Below are 18406 nucleotides of genomic sequence, written 5' to 3'. Positions count from 1 at the left end.
TCCTCCGGCTATCCTCCAACGGGAGCCCTCCTGAAAAAAAAACAATTAGTGAGAACAAAAAATTTCGGCAGCACCTCCCCTGTACGGGGAGGTTACCAAACCTGCAAAAAAAAGACGACACGATGGCCGACAACCACAAATACATCACCAACACGATGGCTGACAAGCACATACATCACCGGCGCGGGGCGATGCGCAGCGGATGAGGCGGGCGCGTGCTGCGGTCGACAGTCGGGGCCGAGGTAGGGGCGAGAGTGACCGGGGCCGGCGCGGGCGTGGTCGGGCAGCAGCGGCGGAGGAGGGCCGGTGCGGGCGCGGCCGGGGCGGGACGGCGTGGGCGCGGCCGAGGCAGGGTCGGGGCAGCGCGGGCGGGCGGGCGTGGCCGGGACGGGGCGGGGTCGGCGCCGGCTCCGGCACTGGCGCGGCCGAGGCGGTGTCGGGGCCGGCGTGGGCGGGCGCGGCTGAGGCGGTGGCGGGGCCGACGTGGGCGGGCGCGGCCGGGACGGGGCGGCGCGAGCGCGGGCGCGGCCGAGGCGGGGTCGGGGTCGGCGTGGGCGGGCGCGGCCAGGACGGGGCCGGCGCGGACGCGGCCGGGACGGGCGGCGCGGCCGAGGCGGGGTCGGGGCCGGCACGGCAACGGCTGAGGGCGGGGCGGCAGCGCAGGGCGCGGGCACGTGGTGTGGGCGGGACGGGGCGGCGCGGTAGTGAGGAGTGTGTGAGATTTTTTATTTTTTTGCGCTGGCTTGTGTGTAATGGAAAGGGCTGGTGGCTCCTTTGCGGAGCGCCCCTGATCTGGCGCTCGGCAAAGTATTCTTTGCCAAGCGCCAGATCGGAAACGCTAGGCAAAGACTTTTTTGACTTTTCAAAAAAAAATTGATTTTTTTCTGTTTGTTTTTTTTTGTTGGGGTGAAGTTGGCCATTACACAATTTTGCCGAGGGCTCTCGAACAACGCTTGGCAAAGAGGTCAACTTTGCCTAGCGCAACCCTCGGCAAAGCGTCTTTGCCTAGCGCTGACTTTTGGCGCTCGGCAAAGATTTTTTTTATGCTTTTTGCTTCCAAACTTTTTTGTTTTGCATTACATATTATTTAATAGTATATGTTTTAGTTTTGGTAGTTTTTTAAATCTTTTTATTATATATCGTTAGTTTATTTGGTTTAACTGAATTTCTGCGATAAACACGGTTTTGAACACTAGATGTATCGAATCTTCGATTTCGACGGTTCAAAAATTGATATTTGCTTTACTTAGCGTATGTTAAGGCCGTATCCAGGAGCACGCATGAAATATTGAACATCCCGCGTATGGAACACAGCGACCAAGTTGCGCGTGGAGTGCTATTAAATTATATAAAATGCAAATGAAGTCCAAAAATTACATAACTTAGCGACACGTCTTTGGAGCACATGTGGATGCTATGGTAAAAATTTGGTAAAATTTTGTGCATGTTGTCACGGAAGTTAGTTAGAAACCTAGACATCATAACTATAATAAAAAGATTTTAAAAACTACCAAAACCTTAACATATACTATTAAATAATGTGTAATACAAAACAAAAAAGTTTGAAAGCAAAAATCAAAAAAAAAACTTTACCGAGCGCCAAAAGTCAGCGCTAGGCAAAGAGATGCCTTTGCCGAGCGTCAAAAATCAGCGCTAGGCAAAGAGATGCCTTTGCCGAGCGCCTAACGGAGGGCGCTCGGCAAAGGGTGACGGCAGGTACCCCATGTTATATGTGTTATCTCTTTGCCGAGTGCAAGCCTTTGACGAGCGCTTGGCGCTTGGGAAAGATGTTCTTTGCCGAGAGCGAGCCTTTGCCGAGAGCGAGCCTTTGCCGAGCGCCTGGCGCTTGGCAAAGACGTTCTTTGCCGAGCGTCTCCGTTTGCCGAGGGCAGTCGTTGCCGAGGGCCCTGCGCTAGGCAAAGGTGGCCTTTGCCGAGCGCCCGATGAATAGCGCTCGGCAAATAACCAGGCGCTAGGCAAAGGCGCTGTCTGCGGTAGTGCTAGGAGATGAGGAGGTCGCATTGGGCACAGGGGATGCTCATCGAGGCTTTCTAAGGAGGCAGAGGAGCATCAACAGTGGCTGTCTGCCGGAGCAAGCTCTGCACGGCAAGGGCAGCTAGGCGCCGTCGGCTTCGAGGAAGAAAGAGTGGAAGTGGGGATGATGGCTGGGGCTGGGTGCGAAGGGCCGAGGACTCTGCTGTTTGTCTCTGCTTGGGAAGAACACACGGATATGAGAGGAGAAGCTAGGATGAAGAAGCAGCTCCGGAGACAAAGTGTTGTTGTACCCTTAATATTTAATTAGAAATCAGTTCTGGATCCATATATTTCTGGTTACGTCCCACAACTTAAGTTCCTTTTACTTGGTTCTTTCTATTTTTAAACCATCAGAATGAATAAAATGGAGGGCTCACATTACTTCCAAGCGCTGTAAGATTTCACTTCTAATCATTGTGAGAATTTCTATGATTTATTTTTGTTCCTAGTGCGTTTGATGAGAATTAACATGGTATCTTCATTGGGGCCTCTAATTAGTAATAGTATAAGATTTTTCCTTTTCAACAATGGTATGCATGTCTCAGGTAGCTATGAATAAAAGCTTTGTGTTCCCGAGACCTAGAGTTTGCTTCCTCAGGTCGCTCGGGGGCTAAGTTCCGATTATATGCAATGTCCTTTGACAATTGTTTTTTTTCCTCTCGGTACCTTGCAATGTTACACTAACACACAACAACTCAACAAGGCACTCGATCGGGGCTAAAAACCCAAATCTGTGACTCAAATTGTTGGCATAGCCACAAGCGACTGCAACGCCTCTCGAGTATGGCTACACTAGCCTGAAGCCCTGAACGACACTCAATTCGAAACACTCGGGGGGCTGCACACTAGATACAACACTTGTACCCAGTTTTTTTTTCGAGATCGTGCATTCGCACGTTTTTCATTAAGAGAAGAGAGTTCCGGTTACACCCAACAAAGTAATCTCAGGATTACCAAAACCTATCCACTAGACAAACTCGCACGCGAGTAATCCCAGGATTTTTAAACTTGTACCCAGTTTAAAAATGATCTCGCGACAACGACTCACTCCGCTCGGATGAATGCGTTTATTGGGACCCCCTTAAGATTGGCAAAGTCTCAACACCCGGATACCTTACACTAACCTATCCGAGCGTTAGGTGGTTACTACTACGCACAATTGCGCACACGGGAAAGTTTGCAGAAGACTACTAACTCACAAATCAGAATTTTATTCACATATCCTTTTATAGAGAAAACAGATCGACAGAATTCATCCCTGACGAGTGACGAAGAGCGTCCTTACCTGTTCCACGCTAACAACCCCAGCATGGCATTGGCGGCAGCGCCAAGGTCGGCACTCGGCAACCAACTATCCGACGTCAACGTCCTTGGGCACCTCTACCCTAGGCGGAAGACAAATATGGACGGCAGCCAGGGCTACCGCAGCCCTGTGACGCACATCATGTACCTGCCGCCACCTCCCTGATCTGCGTCGAAAGCCCGCGGGCCTGCTCGTGGAAGCTCGGTGTCAGCACTTCTCCACCTGACGAGGCCACAGGAGAAGAAGCCCATGGCCAAGCACTCGGGTTCGCGTGAGGAAGCCCAACGTCCGTTTAGCCGGCCCAGAATGGGTTTAGCGTGCCTGCGTGCACGGGCGGGGCTTTGCCCATGTATCGTATAAGACTTGGCTTGGGAGAGAAGAGAGGCATTCAGAAAGTTGTAAACCAAATTCTAACTGCCTAAGCACTCATCTTCGTTTCTTCGCCGATCTATCTGCGTCTTTGCTTGCTGTTCGTCTTAATTCCCTTCCCCAATTTCTCCAACCCTTGCCTACTGCTAACAATTGGTATCAGAGACACCGATTTTGGGTCTGCTTTCAGATCTGAGCGCACACATTCCATCGATCGATTTGGCAACGGATCTGGTTGGCTTGATTCGATCGCTAGCAGTGAGCTGCTGATAGCGATTGGAACGCTGTAATTCCACTCCACGCTTTGAATCGGTTTGTGGGTGCCTCGATCTGGATCCGTCCCCCACCCTCGCACACCACCACTTTACCCGTCGTCAACATCGACTGGGCATGATGAATCCGGAGACTCGCCTCATCCTGGATGAACTCGCCAAGCGCTTCAACGAACACGATGCGAAGTGGGATTCGCGGTTCGCGGATCAGGAGGCCCGTCTGTCGCGCCAGATCGGGGATCTGGAGGTGGCGCAGGCGTCTCGCCTGGAGCAGCTGGAGCGCGTCACAACTACCTTGGACGAGTGGCGTCCATCCATTCAAGGCACCGTCGACGACATCAAGCTGGAGGTCTCGAAGAGCAAGCTGGAGATCTCGAAGATTTCTCGCAACTGGGAGCGCGCGATCCTCGACCAACCGGCAACATCGCCGGGCGTTTTCGCTGCTGCTCCTGCCGGTGCTGAACGTCCCCCTGCGGGCGCTACAGCCACTTCGCCCAACGGGCACCGCGTCGACAACAGTAATCAGGAGAGTGGATTTGGGGTGGTTTCCACCCTAGTTCATTCCCCGGTCACGGGTATGAATCCACCTCCATCTGGACTTTCTTCCGTTTCTTCTATGCCACCACCCATGTCGCATGCTATGCCTCCTCCTATTGATCATGGTTTTCGTAGCGGGTCTACTGGTGTGGGTCATAATGGGTTCCAGAGTCCTAAGTTACCTAAATTCGATTTCCCTAAGTTCGATGGTTCCCAACCCAAGTATTGGCTTAGTCAGTGCAAAGATTATTTCGAGCTATATGGGACTGACCAAAATCTGTGGGTTCGAGTGGCTAAAATGAACTTCACGGATGACGCTAAGCGTTGGTATTCATCCGTTGAATCCACCTTACAAAACTGTTCTTGGCCCACTTTCACCAGTCTGATTATAGAGCATTTTGGGCAGGATGAGAAAGAACTTTTGCTTAGACAGCTTTTCCAAATCCGCCAAACTGCTTCTGTCAATGAGTACATTACTCAATTCACCCCTCTCATTGACCAACTTGTTGGGAAGGTGCTTTTCGCACGCCCCAGCAGTACAGTAGATCGAGGACCTTCTCACTCGGTGCCGTGAGAGGCTTGAGCAGTAACGGACAGTGGGCTCAACAGTAGGTGAATACAATGAATGCTCTCTCACTATTAATGGCAGCATCACGCCCCTTATATAGGGCCCGGAAACCGACCCAACGACATTTACATAAATGCCCCGTGACGGTGGGGGAATATTCCAGCATATTCTTCCATCGCAGTCTACTGACCCCAATACACTCGCGTAATTTCACATTGCGAACCCTCCGTTCATCCTTTGACTGGGGCCTCAGCAGGTCGGAGGCTCGGATCCTCCGCCCAGTTGCGGATCCTCCGACGCTTTGGTGTCGGAGGTTCCGCAGCCCGGCTGGTCGGAGGTTGCTTCACCCGGCCATCCCGGGAGTTCCTCCTTGGCCTGGCTACGTTCTCCCGCTATCCTCGGACCCGGGAGGGTCGGAGGTTCCAACCTTTCCTCAGTCGTGGACCTCCGCCGGTGCTTCAGTCCCTGCACACACTTTGCACGACCAGACGAGTCGTCAACATTAGCATTTCCCGTCGAAGGATATCCTCCGACGTTCCAGGCGTCGGAGGTTCCCCAGGTGAAGGATAACCTCCGGCGCTACCGGGGGGAAGGATGCAGCTTTTCCCCAACAGTTCCCCCCTTTTTGGGCTAATGGCACTCCTGCGGTCCATGTGCTCAAAAACATGCTACGCTGCGGAGGTTACGAGCATGGTTGCTGCCTTCCCCCCTGGTGCGCAGGATGTGTTTGTTAGCAAATGTTGGATAACTGTTTCTTTTACTTAGTCGTAATTTTTCTTGTTTCTTTATTTTGCCGGGATCCTCCGATCATTGCTGCTATATTAGTCTGGTATCCTACGCGCGTTAGATTGCGGAGGATTGCGGAGGATTTTATTGCCGTTGGAGTTAGCCGTTGGCATTGACGAAGCGCAACGGTCTGGCCGATTCCTCCGCTTATAGCCGTTGGGCGCGGGGAATCGCAACGGCCGCGCGGTCGCAGGCCCCCCCCCTATAAAAGGGGATGCTGGGGAGCTTTGAGCTCTCACCCCTGCTGCTCATTGCCTGCACACCTTCCTTCGCTACGTCTTTCTCTCTGAGCTGCTCGCGTGCGTTTAGTTCTAAAGTGTTGTCGGAGGTTTTACGGTGGCTCAGCTTCCTTCACCGCGTCCTTCGAGGTCAGATTTTTCTGGTCCTTTGCGCGGTTTCCTTAGCGTGAGGTCTGGAGGTTGGCTGCGGAGGTTTGAGGAGTGGATGCTTGAGGTGGCTGCAGCTCAAGATCTGGAGGAGACGTTGTCTGACGTCGAAGCTTCTGTCGGTGATTTGATCAGTGCGAAGGAGTTTGAGGAGATGGCGGCGATTACCTTTGAGTTCGGGCAGTCGACTGTGAGGGCGGAGGATATCGCTGACATGGTTGAGGCTAGGTTTTTCAAGGAAGGTCGTGCGGAGGCTCCTCCTGCGGGTCAGACGGTGCCTGCGCCTGAAGAGGGGTATGCGGTGGTATTTAGGGACTTCTTTACTTGCGGACTTCGGATGCCTCCGTATCATTTCCTTCGCGAAGTGATGGAGAGTTTCAACGTGGAGCTGCAGCATTTCAGCCCTAATGGGATACTGACCCTTAGCAAATTTGCCTGGGCGTGCGAATCCTACGGAGCTATGCCCCACATCGACACTTTCTGCTCGTACTTTGAGCTCCAGCGCCAGCCTAAAAAGGTGAAGGATGCCGAAGGTGTTGAGTGCATTGCGCAGTTTGGAAGCTGCGCGTTCATGCCGCGCCGCACAATGCCTGGGCCAAGGTGCGAGATCTCCTACTGCCAAAAGGGGAAGTGGGAGAAGGATTGGATGAGAGCTTGGTTCTACGTGAGGACCCCCGCTGCGTCGAAGACTTTAGATGACGGCAGCGTTGATAAGGTTTATCCTTACGCGTCGCTGATGAAGGAGTTGAAGCCTTTCTCGAAGGTTGATCCTTCGCAGGAGATGTCGGAGGAGCGACTTGCTTGTGATAAGGCATTTGCGCTGGCATGCCGATATTCCGGAGGTCGGGATTTGGTTGAGGAGATGGTCGCTGCTGACTATTGGCCACTTGGCCGCAGGACCGATGAGTTCACCATTGAGATGGTGCAAGTTCCTGTTTTTGGTCCCCCGGAGGGGTTGCCGTTTCCCCGGTTCGGCGCTGGTATTCCGGAGGATGAGACCAAGGAGTCCTTCCTTGATCGTGTGGAGGTTTCTGCCCGGAGGATTGTCGGGAAGATCTCGGAGAAGGAATATCTCCAGCGGAGGTCTGCGCTTGGGACGATGCCCCGGTTCAACCGCGTTTTTGAGGAATTGGGGATCGAGTATGAGGATTATGTTATTCCTCCGGATGTTTTGCTTGGGTTGGAGAAGAAGAAGGACTCCTCGAAGGCTGTCGCCTTGGCGGAGTCGAAGAAGAGGAGAGGGGGTGGCGCAGTCAAGCAGCTTGCGAAGAAGCGGAGGGCGGAGGTTGTGCTAGAGACTCCTGTGGAGTCTTCCTCCGCCCGCTCATCTGGTGCCGAGTCGAACTCGGTAGCTTCTGCACCTGCGGAGGCCGCTGCTGCTGGTGGAGCTCCTGAAGTTGAAGCTTCGCGTGCGGTCTCCTCTGCGCGCGCGCCTTTCGCGTCTCTTCTTGGGGAGGAGTCTTCCGACGCGGAGGCCCCTGAGGCGAGCCCTGCGCGGGAGGCGAATCCTGCAGCGTCTGAGGGTCCGCGCGTTGCTTCGGTTGGCGGAGGGTCTCCGCCTAAGGAGGTTCAGGTGGAGTCCAGCGACGAAGCTGAGTCTGCCTCCGTTCGGAGGATCAGGAGGGCGGAGGCTCCCCTTCGTCCGGCTGGTGACGGTATTAACTCGTTATACATGGGTAATGATTTTTTGTTGATTATTTTGTTTTTATGTAAGTTTTGATTGACTTGTTCTCATGTTTTTGGTTTATCTTTCAGCGGATGTTTTTGCTGGGCTGGCTACCGCGGAGGAGATGGCCAAAGGCGCCAGTGTTGCGCAGGAAGGGCTTGCCGTACCTCCGCCGCGTGAGCCTGCGCCTTCTGCGTTGGCCAACAGGCCCTCGCCTGCTGATGTTCTTGGTCCTGGTGAGTTTCTTCTTTTTGGTTCAACAGTTTGGTTTGTTTTTGGCATTTTATTCTAAGGTTTGTTTTTGTTATGTGCAGGTGCTTCTGAACCTTCGATCACAGGTTGGACTGATGCCTTGCGCGAGGTTCATTCCTTGGTCGGAGGTTAGTGTTCTGGCCTCCGCCAATGGTTTTTTGTTTCTTACGATGGTTTTTCTTAATTGTTTTTGGTTTACAGATCGTTTTCGTCAGAAGCTTCGCGGCATGGACTTTGACACGCTCCTTCGCGTGCAATATGAGCACCATAGCCTTGTAAGTTTGCGCTTTGTTGTATCTTCCTTCGCGGTTTTTCACTCGGAGGTTTGTTGTAACTATTTATTTTTGAGCAGGGTCACCACATGGCTGCCGCCTTAGAGGAGCGTTGCTCCCGGGAGGTTATCTGCCGTGATGAGGCAATTGGTGTTCTGAAGAAGGAGAACGAGACCTTGGAGGCTGAGAAGGCTCGTCTGTCGGAGGAGGTTAGGGAGTTTTCCTCCGTCAGGCGGGAGGTTGACTCCCTGAAAAAGGAGAGGGATGACTACAAGGCTGGGTCGGAGGCTCTAAGGAAGGAGAAAGATCATGCCGAAGCTTCGGTGGCGGTCCTCCGCACAAGTGTTGCTGAGGCGGGGAGAGTTAGGGACGTAGCCCTGCAGCGAGCTGAGAAGGCGGAGGACATTGCTGAACGCCTTCGCAAAGAGCTTGACGCTGAGCGGACGTCTGCAGCTGAGCTGCAGACTCGCATACAGAAGGCGGAAGCGGAGGCTGCAGCTATTGTCGGGCTCTATGCCGACTCGCTTGCGAAGTTTGGGGGAAGCACCTCTGCTCCTCCGCCCGGCGGCGATGTTGGGGCTGCCCTCGCGTGGCTGAAGTCTCATATCCGCATGCTCCCCGACTTTGTCGGAGGTGCTGTTGATTTTGGGGCTTTGGCCGCGGTTAGCTCCTTCGCTAGGCTTTTGCGCCGCGGAGGTTGCTCTCACGCGGAGGGAGTCTCCAAGGAGGAATTTGCCGCGGCGGAGGACGTTGGCGAAGGGACCCCTTCCCTGCGCAAATCTGTCCGGAACTTTATCGGTTCGTTCTGGATTAGGTTTGGGCGGGATGAGGCGAAGAAAATGGCGGAGGATCGTCGAGCTGAGGTTTGTATTATTTGGTTATTTCTTTTTGTAATTTGCTTCGCTGCTTTGCAATGTTAATTAAGATGGGTATTTTGTAGGAGATTGCGAAGAAGAAGGCTAAGGTTGTCAAGGCCGGTCCTTCGCGTCCACCGAGTGAGGCGTGTCCTCCGACCCAGCCTGAAGCGGAGGCTCGTGATACTGGTGCCAAAGCTCCGGAGGGATCTGGTGCCAAGGTTTCAGAGACTCCCGAGGCTCCTGCTCCTCCTCCGCCTCAGGTGTGAGGCTTTTTAGTTTTTAGGTTTTTCTTAGTCTTTTTTGCGTCCAAGCATGTGACGCTTTTTTGTAAGTAAGGTCGGAGGTTGTGTTTTATTTTGTAAAGACTGTTGAAAATATAATATATTGAGTTGTTTTCAGATAAGCCTTTGTTTTACACTTTGATCCTGCGCAGGTCTCTGGCGGAGGACCTGCGCAGGATCGTTTCATTACTCCCCTTTCGTTTTTTTACAAAGGGATTTATGTTTCTGGTGAATTGTGGGAGTATTGGCAAGTTGCCTTCCCTAATATGAGATTGGTGGATATGTTCGAGTTTGTTGGATATGATATTGATGGCGAAGGATCTGGATTTATCCAGTCGCTTGCGCGCCGAGGTTCATGGCCTCCGGCGTAGGTGGATGATTTTGTTTTTCTTTTCGTTTATCGTAGGTTTTGGTTATATTTTTTATGACATGATTTGATGTGTTTATGTAGCTGCCATATCCTATCCTTCGCATCTTTGGTGAGAGAGATAGGGTACGCTGGGTGGCGGAGGCTTCTGAGGATGTTGCTGAGCCTTTTCTTCAAGGTTTTCCGGAGGTTCGAAAGCTTCGTTTGGCTTTTTAGTTTTATCCTTCGTTTTTGTTGGATTTGAAGTTATTTTCTGCGCGCAGGTTGTGAATTCCTCTCCGTTGGAAGATCTTCCTTCGAACTTTGTCGAAGGAAGTTACGTTACCCCGGTGACGTTCAAGCGTGGAGATTTGTACGCGAGGGGTTATCTAATTGACTGGTGGCGCCACAAGTATCCTACGCGTAGTATAGATGACTTAGTTGATTTCCTTGTACGTGATTACTGTGATGATCTTAGGCTTTTTCCAGATTCGTATGTTAGAATTGTGCGAGGGTCTTAGAACCTTCGGCGTTTTACGGTCGGAGGATGTTTTTCATTTTTTGTTGTAAGCTTGTGTTATGTACATTGTATATGGTTAATAAAGATCAGATATTTTTACCACATGGCCTTCGCACCTTTTAATTTTGACAGCCTTCGCGCTATAGTTTGTACGTGACTCATAGATCCTTCGGTTGTTTAGTTGAAGGAGGGTTTGAAAGTTGAACTTGTACAAGCTACCCATAACCTTCGACTTTTTATGGGTCGAAGGATGATTTTATCCATTTTTTTTTTGTAAACGAACTTTTGTAATGATTTCTTCATCGATAATAAAGTTTTTAAGTTTGCTACAACCTTTGATCTCATTTTTATTACAACCTTCGCGCTACAGCATGTATATATTGCAACGTTACGGTGGTGTTGATCCTAAGGATCTTTGTGTTGCTGTGGCTTGCTTGTTCTTGATGCTTGATGTTGCGAAGGTGTTTTTGATTTTTTCTTGCGCGGAGGATCGCCGTTTCTTTGCCTTAGAACCTTCGACTTTTTTGGAGCGAAGGATCCTTTGCTGAATTGTGCTATTTTTTTCCTTTGCTCGACTCCCGTGGAGTGTTGTCGAGGAGAACCTTCGGCTGTCTAAGTCGGAGGTTCTGAAGGGATGTTACGAGACTTCGTGCGATACCCTTCAGAGACCTCTGAGTCTGACTTCCATTGTTTCTGTTGTGGCTGTACACGACTTTGTGGTCGATGTTCATCACAACGCCGTAGTTCTAGTATTACGAAGCTTCGTGCGATACAAAGTTTTGTTGCTGTTGTGAGGCTAACTCCTGCTTCCATGGTGGCCTAGGATTTTTGCTTTTTGACTGCTAGGTTTGCACTCGATGATCGGGTCTTTGTATGCTGATCCTGATTGAGGGTGGGGGGCAGGTTTAGTCAGGTTTTATAGGCTTTCGTGCATTTATTTTATGTACTTAGTTAGGTTAAAACTTATTGTCGGGTTATTGATGGTTGTTGTGGTAGTTGGTTTTGCTGTGCCTGGTTGAGGGTTATTGTAGTTTCGTTTTAATTTCACACTTTGTTTGTTGGGGGTCTGCTTAGAGTAGCAGGATACCTTCGACCTTTTTTTGGTGAAGGTTATGTGAATTTTGTTGAGGTCTGTCTTGTGAATGTTAAACCTCCGCTGCCTTTTGGCAAAAATAATATAGTTCCTGATGCCTGATTTTCCTCAGGTCTTTGTCAGGTTTGAAGGTTTTGTTCCTTCTGGCCATGTTGTGATGCCTGAGGAGGACAGGACTTTTTCACTTTTTTGGCCATGTTATCCTTGCTGCCCGGCTCTTGGCTAGGTCTTTTGCTAAGGATTTGGTGTTCTTTCACCTTTGAGGACGTTCCGAGCTTTCTTATCTTTTGGATGAAAGCTGCGGAGGGTCCTTGTGATCACGTGATGTTTTGTCGAATGCTACAGCCTCGTTGCTGGCTGTTTTTCGACTTTTTGGGATTCGGTTCTGGGGTGGATTCCTCTTTATATTTCAGAGGTTTTTACATAGGTTCTGCCTCGTTAAAAACCTCACCTCCTGGTAGGAGTACCCCTGTGAGGAAAAGAGTGCAGACCTTGGAATGCGAAAAAGTAGAGAAAAAGAAAACAAGCGTATTTACGGATGTGGATGCCGCCGCTTATTTTGCAGGGGTCATCCTTACACTCAAATGTAAAATCTACGTAGATTGTCGACGTTCCACGTGTGGGTGGAGGTTCTTCCTTCGGGGTCTTTCAGGTAGAAGGATCCCGACCTTCCCGCTTGTATTGCTGTATAAGGTCCTTCCCACTTGGGTTGCAATTTACCAGCGTTTGGATGACCTCCTTTTTTCCTGAGCACCAGGTCCCCATTTTGTATGTCTTTTCGTACTACCTTGCGGTCTCTCCAATTCTTGGTTTCTTGTTGATACCTGGTAATGTTCTCCACTGCCTCAAGTCTTATTGATTCTAAGGTTTCCTTGCAGTACTCTTCGTCTTCAGCCAACTGCTGGTTCATGGAACGCAGGCTTTGGTGTTTGATTTCTTCGGGCAACATTGCCTCTTCCCCATACAAGAGCTTGAATGGAGTGAACCCAGTTGTTCTTGAAACTGTTGTGTTATGTGACCATACAACTCTTGGTAGTTCTTCAACCCATTTCCCCTTGCGTAGGTTGAGTAAGGTCTTGGAGATTGCAGAGAATATTGTTCTGTTTGCTCTCTCCACGGCCCCGTTTGACTCTGGGTGATACACAGATGCGAAAGCAATTTTGGTTCCTATGTGATGGCAGAATTCCTTGAAACTGTCTGAATCAAACTGCTTTCCGTTGTCAACTGTGAGCAAGCGTGGAACTCCGAATCTGCAGACTATGTTCTGCCAGAAAAATTTCCTGATTGTTTCAGAGGTTATGGTTGCCATTGGCTTAGCTTCGATCCATCTTGTGAAGTATTCGATAGCCACGACTGCGAATTTGTTTCCCCCCTGGGCAGTTGGCATTGGTCCTACCAGGTCCATTCCCCATCTCTGCAACGGCCATGATGCTGGTATGAGCTGAGTTAGTGCTGAAGGTCCTGACTGAATTGGTGAGAAGGTTTGGCAGGCTTTGCATGTCTTCACTATTTCTTCAGCATCTTTAATGTGAGTTGGCCAGTAGAAGCCTTGTCTTAGTGCTTTAGCAGACAACGCTCGAGGTCCAATGTGAGACCCGCACATCCCTGAGTGTATCTCTTGTAGGAGTTCCCTGCCCTCGCTTTGTGATATGCATCTTAGCAAAGGTTGGACTACGCCTTTCTTGTACAGGATCCCGTCGATGGAGGTGTAATTCCTTGCTCTTGCCTCCATCCTCTTGGCTGTTGCTTCGTCATCTACAGCTGTCTCGCCTTTGAGGCAATCGGCTATTGCCTGCCTCCAATCTTCGTTTTCTGTCAGCAGGACTGAGCGAAAGGCTTTTGGCAATGATTCGGTTGCGGGTGTTGCAACAATCTGGTGGAAGGTTCCTTCTGGCAAGGGGGTGTTGTTGGCTGCTGCTTTCGCTAGCTCGTCTGCCTCGTAGTTTTCGGCTCTTGGAATGTACTGCAGAGTGAATCCCTTGAACCTTCTCTCCAGGCCTCTTACGACGGCCAGATACCTTGCCAGCTCCGGGTTGTGTGCTAGGTATTCCTTCTCCACTTGCCCTGCCACCACTTGGGAGTCTGTTTTGATGAGTAGTGTCTTTGCTCCCGAAGCCTTAGCTTTGTTCAGCCCGAGGATGAGACCTTCATACTCAGCTATGTTGTTTGTTGCTTTGAATTCGAGTCGTATAGCAAACTTTAGTTTGAGTTCAGATGGTGCGATTAGAACGGCTGCCGCTCCTGCTCCCGCTTGACCCCAGGCGCCATCCGTATACAGCGTCCACGGCTGATTGATTACCTTCTCGTCGTTTTTGTTCGAAGGTGTCCAATCTGCCATGAAGTCAGCCAGGGCCTGGGATTTGATGGAGGTTCTGGGGACATAGGTGATATCGAACTGTGATAGTTCGGCCGCCCATTTTCCTATACGTCCGGAAGCCTCTTTGTTCCTAAGGATATCACCCAATGGCTGTGATGTGGGCACTTTGATTTCATGGCTTTGGAAGTAATGCTTGAGCTTCCTCGATGCACATAGGACCGCGTACGCGATTTTTTCTATCTCTGTGTAGTTCAGCTTTGCTCCTGACAGAGCTTCGGATTCGTAGTAAACGGGTCTTTGCACCGTTCCCTTAGTGTCGCTTGTCTCGTGCACTAGAACACCGCTGACAGCGTGCTCGGAGGCAGCCACATACAGTAGTAGTGGAGTGTCTGGCTCGGGCACTGTTACCACCAGGTTGGTTGCAATGTAATTCTTGAGCTGCCTGAAGGCCTCTGATTGTTCCGGACCCCATTCTGTTTTACCTTCTCCTCTCAGCACTTTGAAGAATGGGAGGCTCCGTTCTGCCGATCTTGATATGAATCTGTTGAGGGCTGCTATTCGGCCGGTCAGTCTTTGGACTTCTTTCTTGTTTGAAGGTTCTGCCATTGACATGATTGCTTTTGTCTTGTCTGGGTTAGCTCTAATTCCTTCGGAGCTGATGATATACCCTAGCATTTTTCCCTTGCTGACCCCAAATACACACTTCTCCGGGTTGAGTTTCAGCCCGGCAGATCTAAGGTTGACGAATGTTTCCTGCAGGTCCTTGATATGATCTTCCTTGCGCTTGCTCATGACGACAACATCGTCGACGTAGGCTATGATGTTCCTCTGTAGCTGACTTCCTAGAACCTTCCCCATCATTCTGGAGAAGGTTGCTCCAGCGTTTTTGAGACCTTCTGGCATTCTGGTGTAGCAATACGTGCCGAATGGGGTCGTGAAGCTTGCCTTTCCTTCGTCTTCTTTTTTGAGCCAAATTTGGTGGTAACCAGAGAAACAGTCCAGCAGTGAGAATCTCTGACAACCAGCTGCTTTGTCCACAGAGGTATCTATCCTTGGCAAGGGGAAGGAGTCTTTGACACAAGCCTTGTTGAGATCTGTAAAGTCTATGCACATTCTCATTTTGCCATTTTTCTTGGGGACCAAGACCACATTTGCCAACCATTCCGGGTATATGACTTCTCTGATGACCTTTGCGTCCAGGAGTCTTTGTACCTCTGCCTTCGCGGCTAAGGTTCTTTCTTCAGACATTTTCCTCTGTCTTTGCTTCTTTGGCCTCATTCTCGGATCGATGTTCAGCGAATGCTCTATTATGTCTCTGCTGACTCCTTGTAGGTCAGCGGCACTCCAAGCGAAGATATCTTGGTTCTTTTGCAATACGTCTAGCAATTCGAGTTCCTCCTCTCTACCAAGGGTGGCGGAGATGGTGACCTTCTTATCTGGAACAGCTTCCTGCAGAGGGATACACTTCGTTTCCTCCTGATCAGCCAGGTCTGTTTTCCCCCTTGGCATGTCTGGCGGCTGGGAAGCTTCATGCTGCGTAGAGTCTACGGAGTTTATGTTCCGGAAGGACTTGTAGATTGCTTTCTCTATGTTCCTTGCCTCCTTTTGACTTCCGTGAACCGTTATGACTCCGTGCAGAGCCGGGATTTTCATGCACAGGTATCCCATATGAGCGGCCGCATTGAACTTGTTCAAGAATCCTCGCCCGAATATGGCATTATATGGGTAGTGCAAGTCTACCACATCGAAGGTGACGTACTCTGTTCTTGCGTTCTCTGTTGTGCCGAAGGATACGGGCAAGGCGACCTTTCCCAGAGCATGTATCTGCTTTCCTCCGAACCCGATCAAAGGTGACTCCGCAGGTTGGAGTTGGCTTCTGCTGAGCTTCATTTGGTCGAAGGTTCCAGCAAATATTATGTCTGCGGAACTCCCTGAATCTACTAATATCCTGCTTACTCCCCAACCCGCAACATTTGTTGTTATGACCAAGGCGTCTGTGTGAGGGTAGCTTTCCAATCTTAGATCTTCCTCGGTGAAGGTTATTGGGGTTCTGGACCAATCAGTGCATCTCACTGGCCCTTGAACTGCAACGTTGTTGACGAGCCTGAGGTGATCCTTCTTCTGTTTCTTTGTCTGGAACTCCATTGAGGACCCCCCAGCTATTGGTAAGATCATTCCAATTGTTGGCAGGGGTGTATGAGGGCCGATCTGATTATCAGGGTGGGGTTCGGTTTTTGGTGGTGGTGGGGCTTGGAGTAGCTGTAGCTGGTTTGGGGGAGGAGGTAGTGACTGCTGGGGTTGCGGGGTTTCGATGTACGTGATATGTGGAGGTCGTGGAGGAACATAGTTTGGTGGAAGATTGTGGTCCGCGGTTTGCTGGGCTGGGCGCCAAGCTGGTAGGAAACTGGGATAGTAAGCGGAGGCTAGTGCGCTGGGCTGAAGCGGAGCTGGGTGCTGCTGGCTTGAACCTCCGACATATGAATGGTAGAAGGTTTGAGGGAATGTGTGATTTACTTCCCGAGGCTGAGCAACTGGTATCGGAGGTTGTGGAGTTGACCTGCTCTTGATCCTCTCCTGAGTTTCTTTTGCATCTGGGCAATCTCTGGTGGAGTGACCCTTCTCCTCTCCATGGAAGAAACAATACTGTTTCCGTGGTCGCTGACTTTGATTTTTTTGCCATCCCGCATTTCGACCCCCTCTTCCGGCTTGATTGGGTGTGCGTCCCGAGCTTCGTGCTTCCGCTGGTGGACGGTTATTTTCCGGCATTTCGTTTTTCGGTTGCTCGATATTCATCATCTGTCCACCAGCCTCTTGCTGTGGCCGGCGTCCATCCTGGCTGAGGTTCTTTTTCTGTGAGTTTCTATCATTGCTCTGCCTCTTCTGAGAGTTTTGGTCTTCCAACCTTTTGCGGTAATCGTTGTCTGACCTGCAATACTTCTCAAACTCGTGGTACAGCTCGTGCATGGATGCTGGCTTTTCTCTGGCCAAATGAGCCGCGAAGGGTCCTATGCGGAGACCCTTGATGGCCGCTTCAATGGCAACCTCCTCCGGCACGCCGGGTGCTCTCGCCTTGGTCTGCACGAACCTTTGGAAGTAATCCCGCAGTGCCTCTCCCTGACTCTGGCGACACTGGAATAGGTCCGTGGAGGTTAGTGATTCAACTGCGAATCCCTGGAAATTCGCTAAAATCTTGTCTCGAAGGTTCTCCCACGAATAGATCGACCCGGGCCTCAGCATCGAATACCATGCCAAGGCATCTCCCTCGGCCGCGATCACGAAAGATTTTGCCATCACAGTCTCGTTCCCTCCAGCTGAGGCCACGGCTGCCTCAAAACTCATCAGGAATTGGCGCGGATCGGCCTTTCCGCTGAATTTAGGGAGCGTGATTGGTTTGTAGGTTGTTGGCCAAGGCGAGGTCTGCAATCCTTCGGACAGAGGGGAACGAAGGTCCAACGTGCCCCGCGGCATGCCGCCGTAGTTCATCGGTTGCACATCTAATGTTGGGCCGGCGCTGTTCAGAACAGCGGGCTGAATTGTCGGCTGAGCTGGAGGTTGCATGCTAAGGATTTCTGCCTGCAGGAGTGAAAGCTGCTGCCTGATCTCGGCTGCTTGCGTCGCGGCTACCGCTGCCTCTTGGCTGGCGGCGTAGGCAGCAGCGATCCGGTCTCGCTCTTGCTGAAGGTTCCGCAATTGCGTTTGCAGTTGCTGGAGCTCTTGTGCGGCAGTGGGTTGCGCCGGGTCTGCGGCGGGAGGAGGTTCTCGGCGTGTTTCCGGCTGCTCGTTCTCTGGCTGCTCGTCCTGAGAACCTTCTCCCTCCACGGTCGTGTACGCGCTTCGCACGGCCCTCATCGGCCTCCCTCTCCTGGAGGGCTCTGCCCGAGGTCTCGTGGTGCTTGTTCTCTTTCCAGCCATCGCAGGTTATACCTCGGGCCCCACGGTGGGCGCCAATGTTGGGAAGGTGCTTTTCGCACGCCCCAGCAGTACAGTAGATCGAGGACCTTCTCACTCGGTGCCGTGAGAGGCTTGAGCAGTAACGGACAGTGGGCTCAACAGTAGGTGAATACAATGAATGCTCTCTCACTATTAATGGCAGCATCACGCCCCTTATATAGGGCCCGGAAACCGACCCAACGACATTTACATAAATGCCCCGTGACGGTGGGGGAATATTCCAGCATATTCTTCCATCGCAGTCTACTGACCCCAATACACTCGCGTAATTTCACATTGCGAACCCTCCGTTCATCCTTTGACTGGGGCCTCAGCAGGTCGGAGGCTCGGATCCTCCGCCCAGTTGCGGATCCTCCGACGCTTTGGTGTCGGTGGTTCCGCAGCCCGGCTGGTCGGAGGTTGCTTCACCCGGCCATCCCGGGAGTTCCTCCTTGGCCTGGCTACGTTCTCCCGCCATCCTCGGACCCGGGAGGGTCGGAGGTTCCAACCTTTCCTCAGTCGTGGACCTCCGCCGGTGCTTCAGTCCCTGCACACACTTTGCACGACCAGACGAGTCGTCAACATTAGCATTTCCCGTCGAAGGATATCCTCCGACG

The 18406-nt window shown here is 51.4% G+C and overlaps 1 protein-coding gene and 1 long non-coding RNA gene across 2 annotated transcripts; both read left to right on the top strand.

Annotated features, from left to right (window-relative positions):
• LOC110433729 (spidroin-1-like) lies at window positions 203-3502 on the top strand. The gene is made up of 2 exons (XM_021456251.1): window positions 203-701; window positions 3267-3502. Exons 1-2 carry the CDS (start codon window positions 203-205, stop codon window positions 3500-3502), a joined length of 735 nt encoding a protein of 244 aa, XP_021311926.1.
• On the top strand, window positions 8132-8666 carry LOC110433442. Its single transcript, XR_002450874.1, has 4 exons — window positions 8132-8157; window positions 8236-8301; window positions 8375-8448; window positions 8526-8666. It is a non-coding gene; the product is annotated as an uncharacterized LOC110433442 (long non-coding RNA).

Source organism: Sorghum bicolor, chromosome 3, assembly GCF_000003195.3.
Source record: "Sorghum bicolor cultivar BTx623 chromosome 3, Sorghum_bicolor_NCBIv3, whole genome shotgun sequence".
In the NCBI taxonomy this organism is placed as follows: Eukaryota; Viridiplantae; Streptophyta; class Magnoliopsida; order Poales; family Poaceae; genus Sorghum; species Sorghum bicolor.
The sequence above is the reverse complement of the archived record's forward strand: the minus strand, read 5'-3'. Positions and strand labels throughout refer to the sequence as shown.

Bases quoted from the DNA above. Each gene is read 5' to 3' on its own strand.
- LOC110433729 (XM_021456251.1), top strand. From the start codon at position 203: ATGAGGCGGGCGCGTGCTGCGGTCGACAGTCGGGGCCGAGGTAGGGGC. The intron at 702-3,266 runs GTAGTGAGGAGT...ATCCTTTTATAG, and splicing joins GGGCGGGACGGGGCGGCGCG to AGAAAACAGATCGACAGAAT.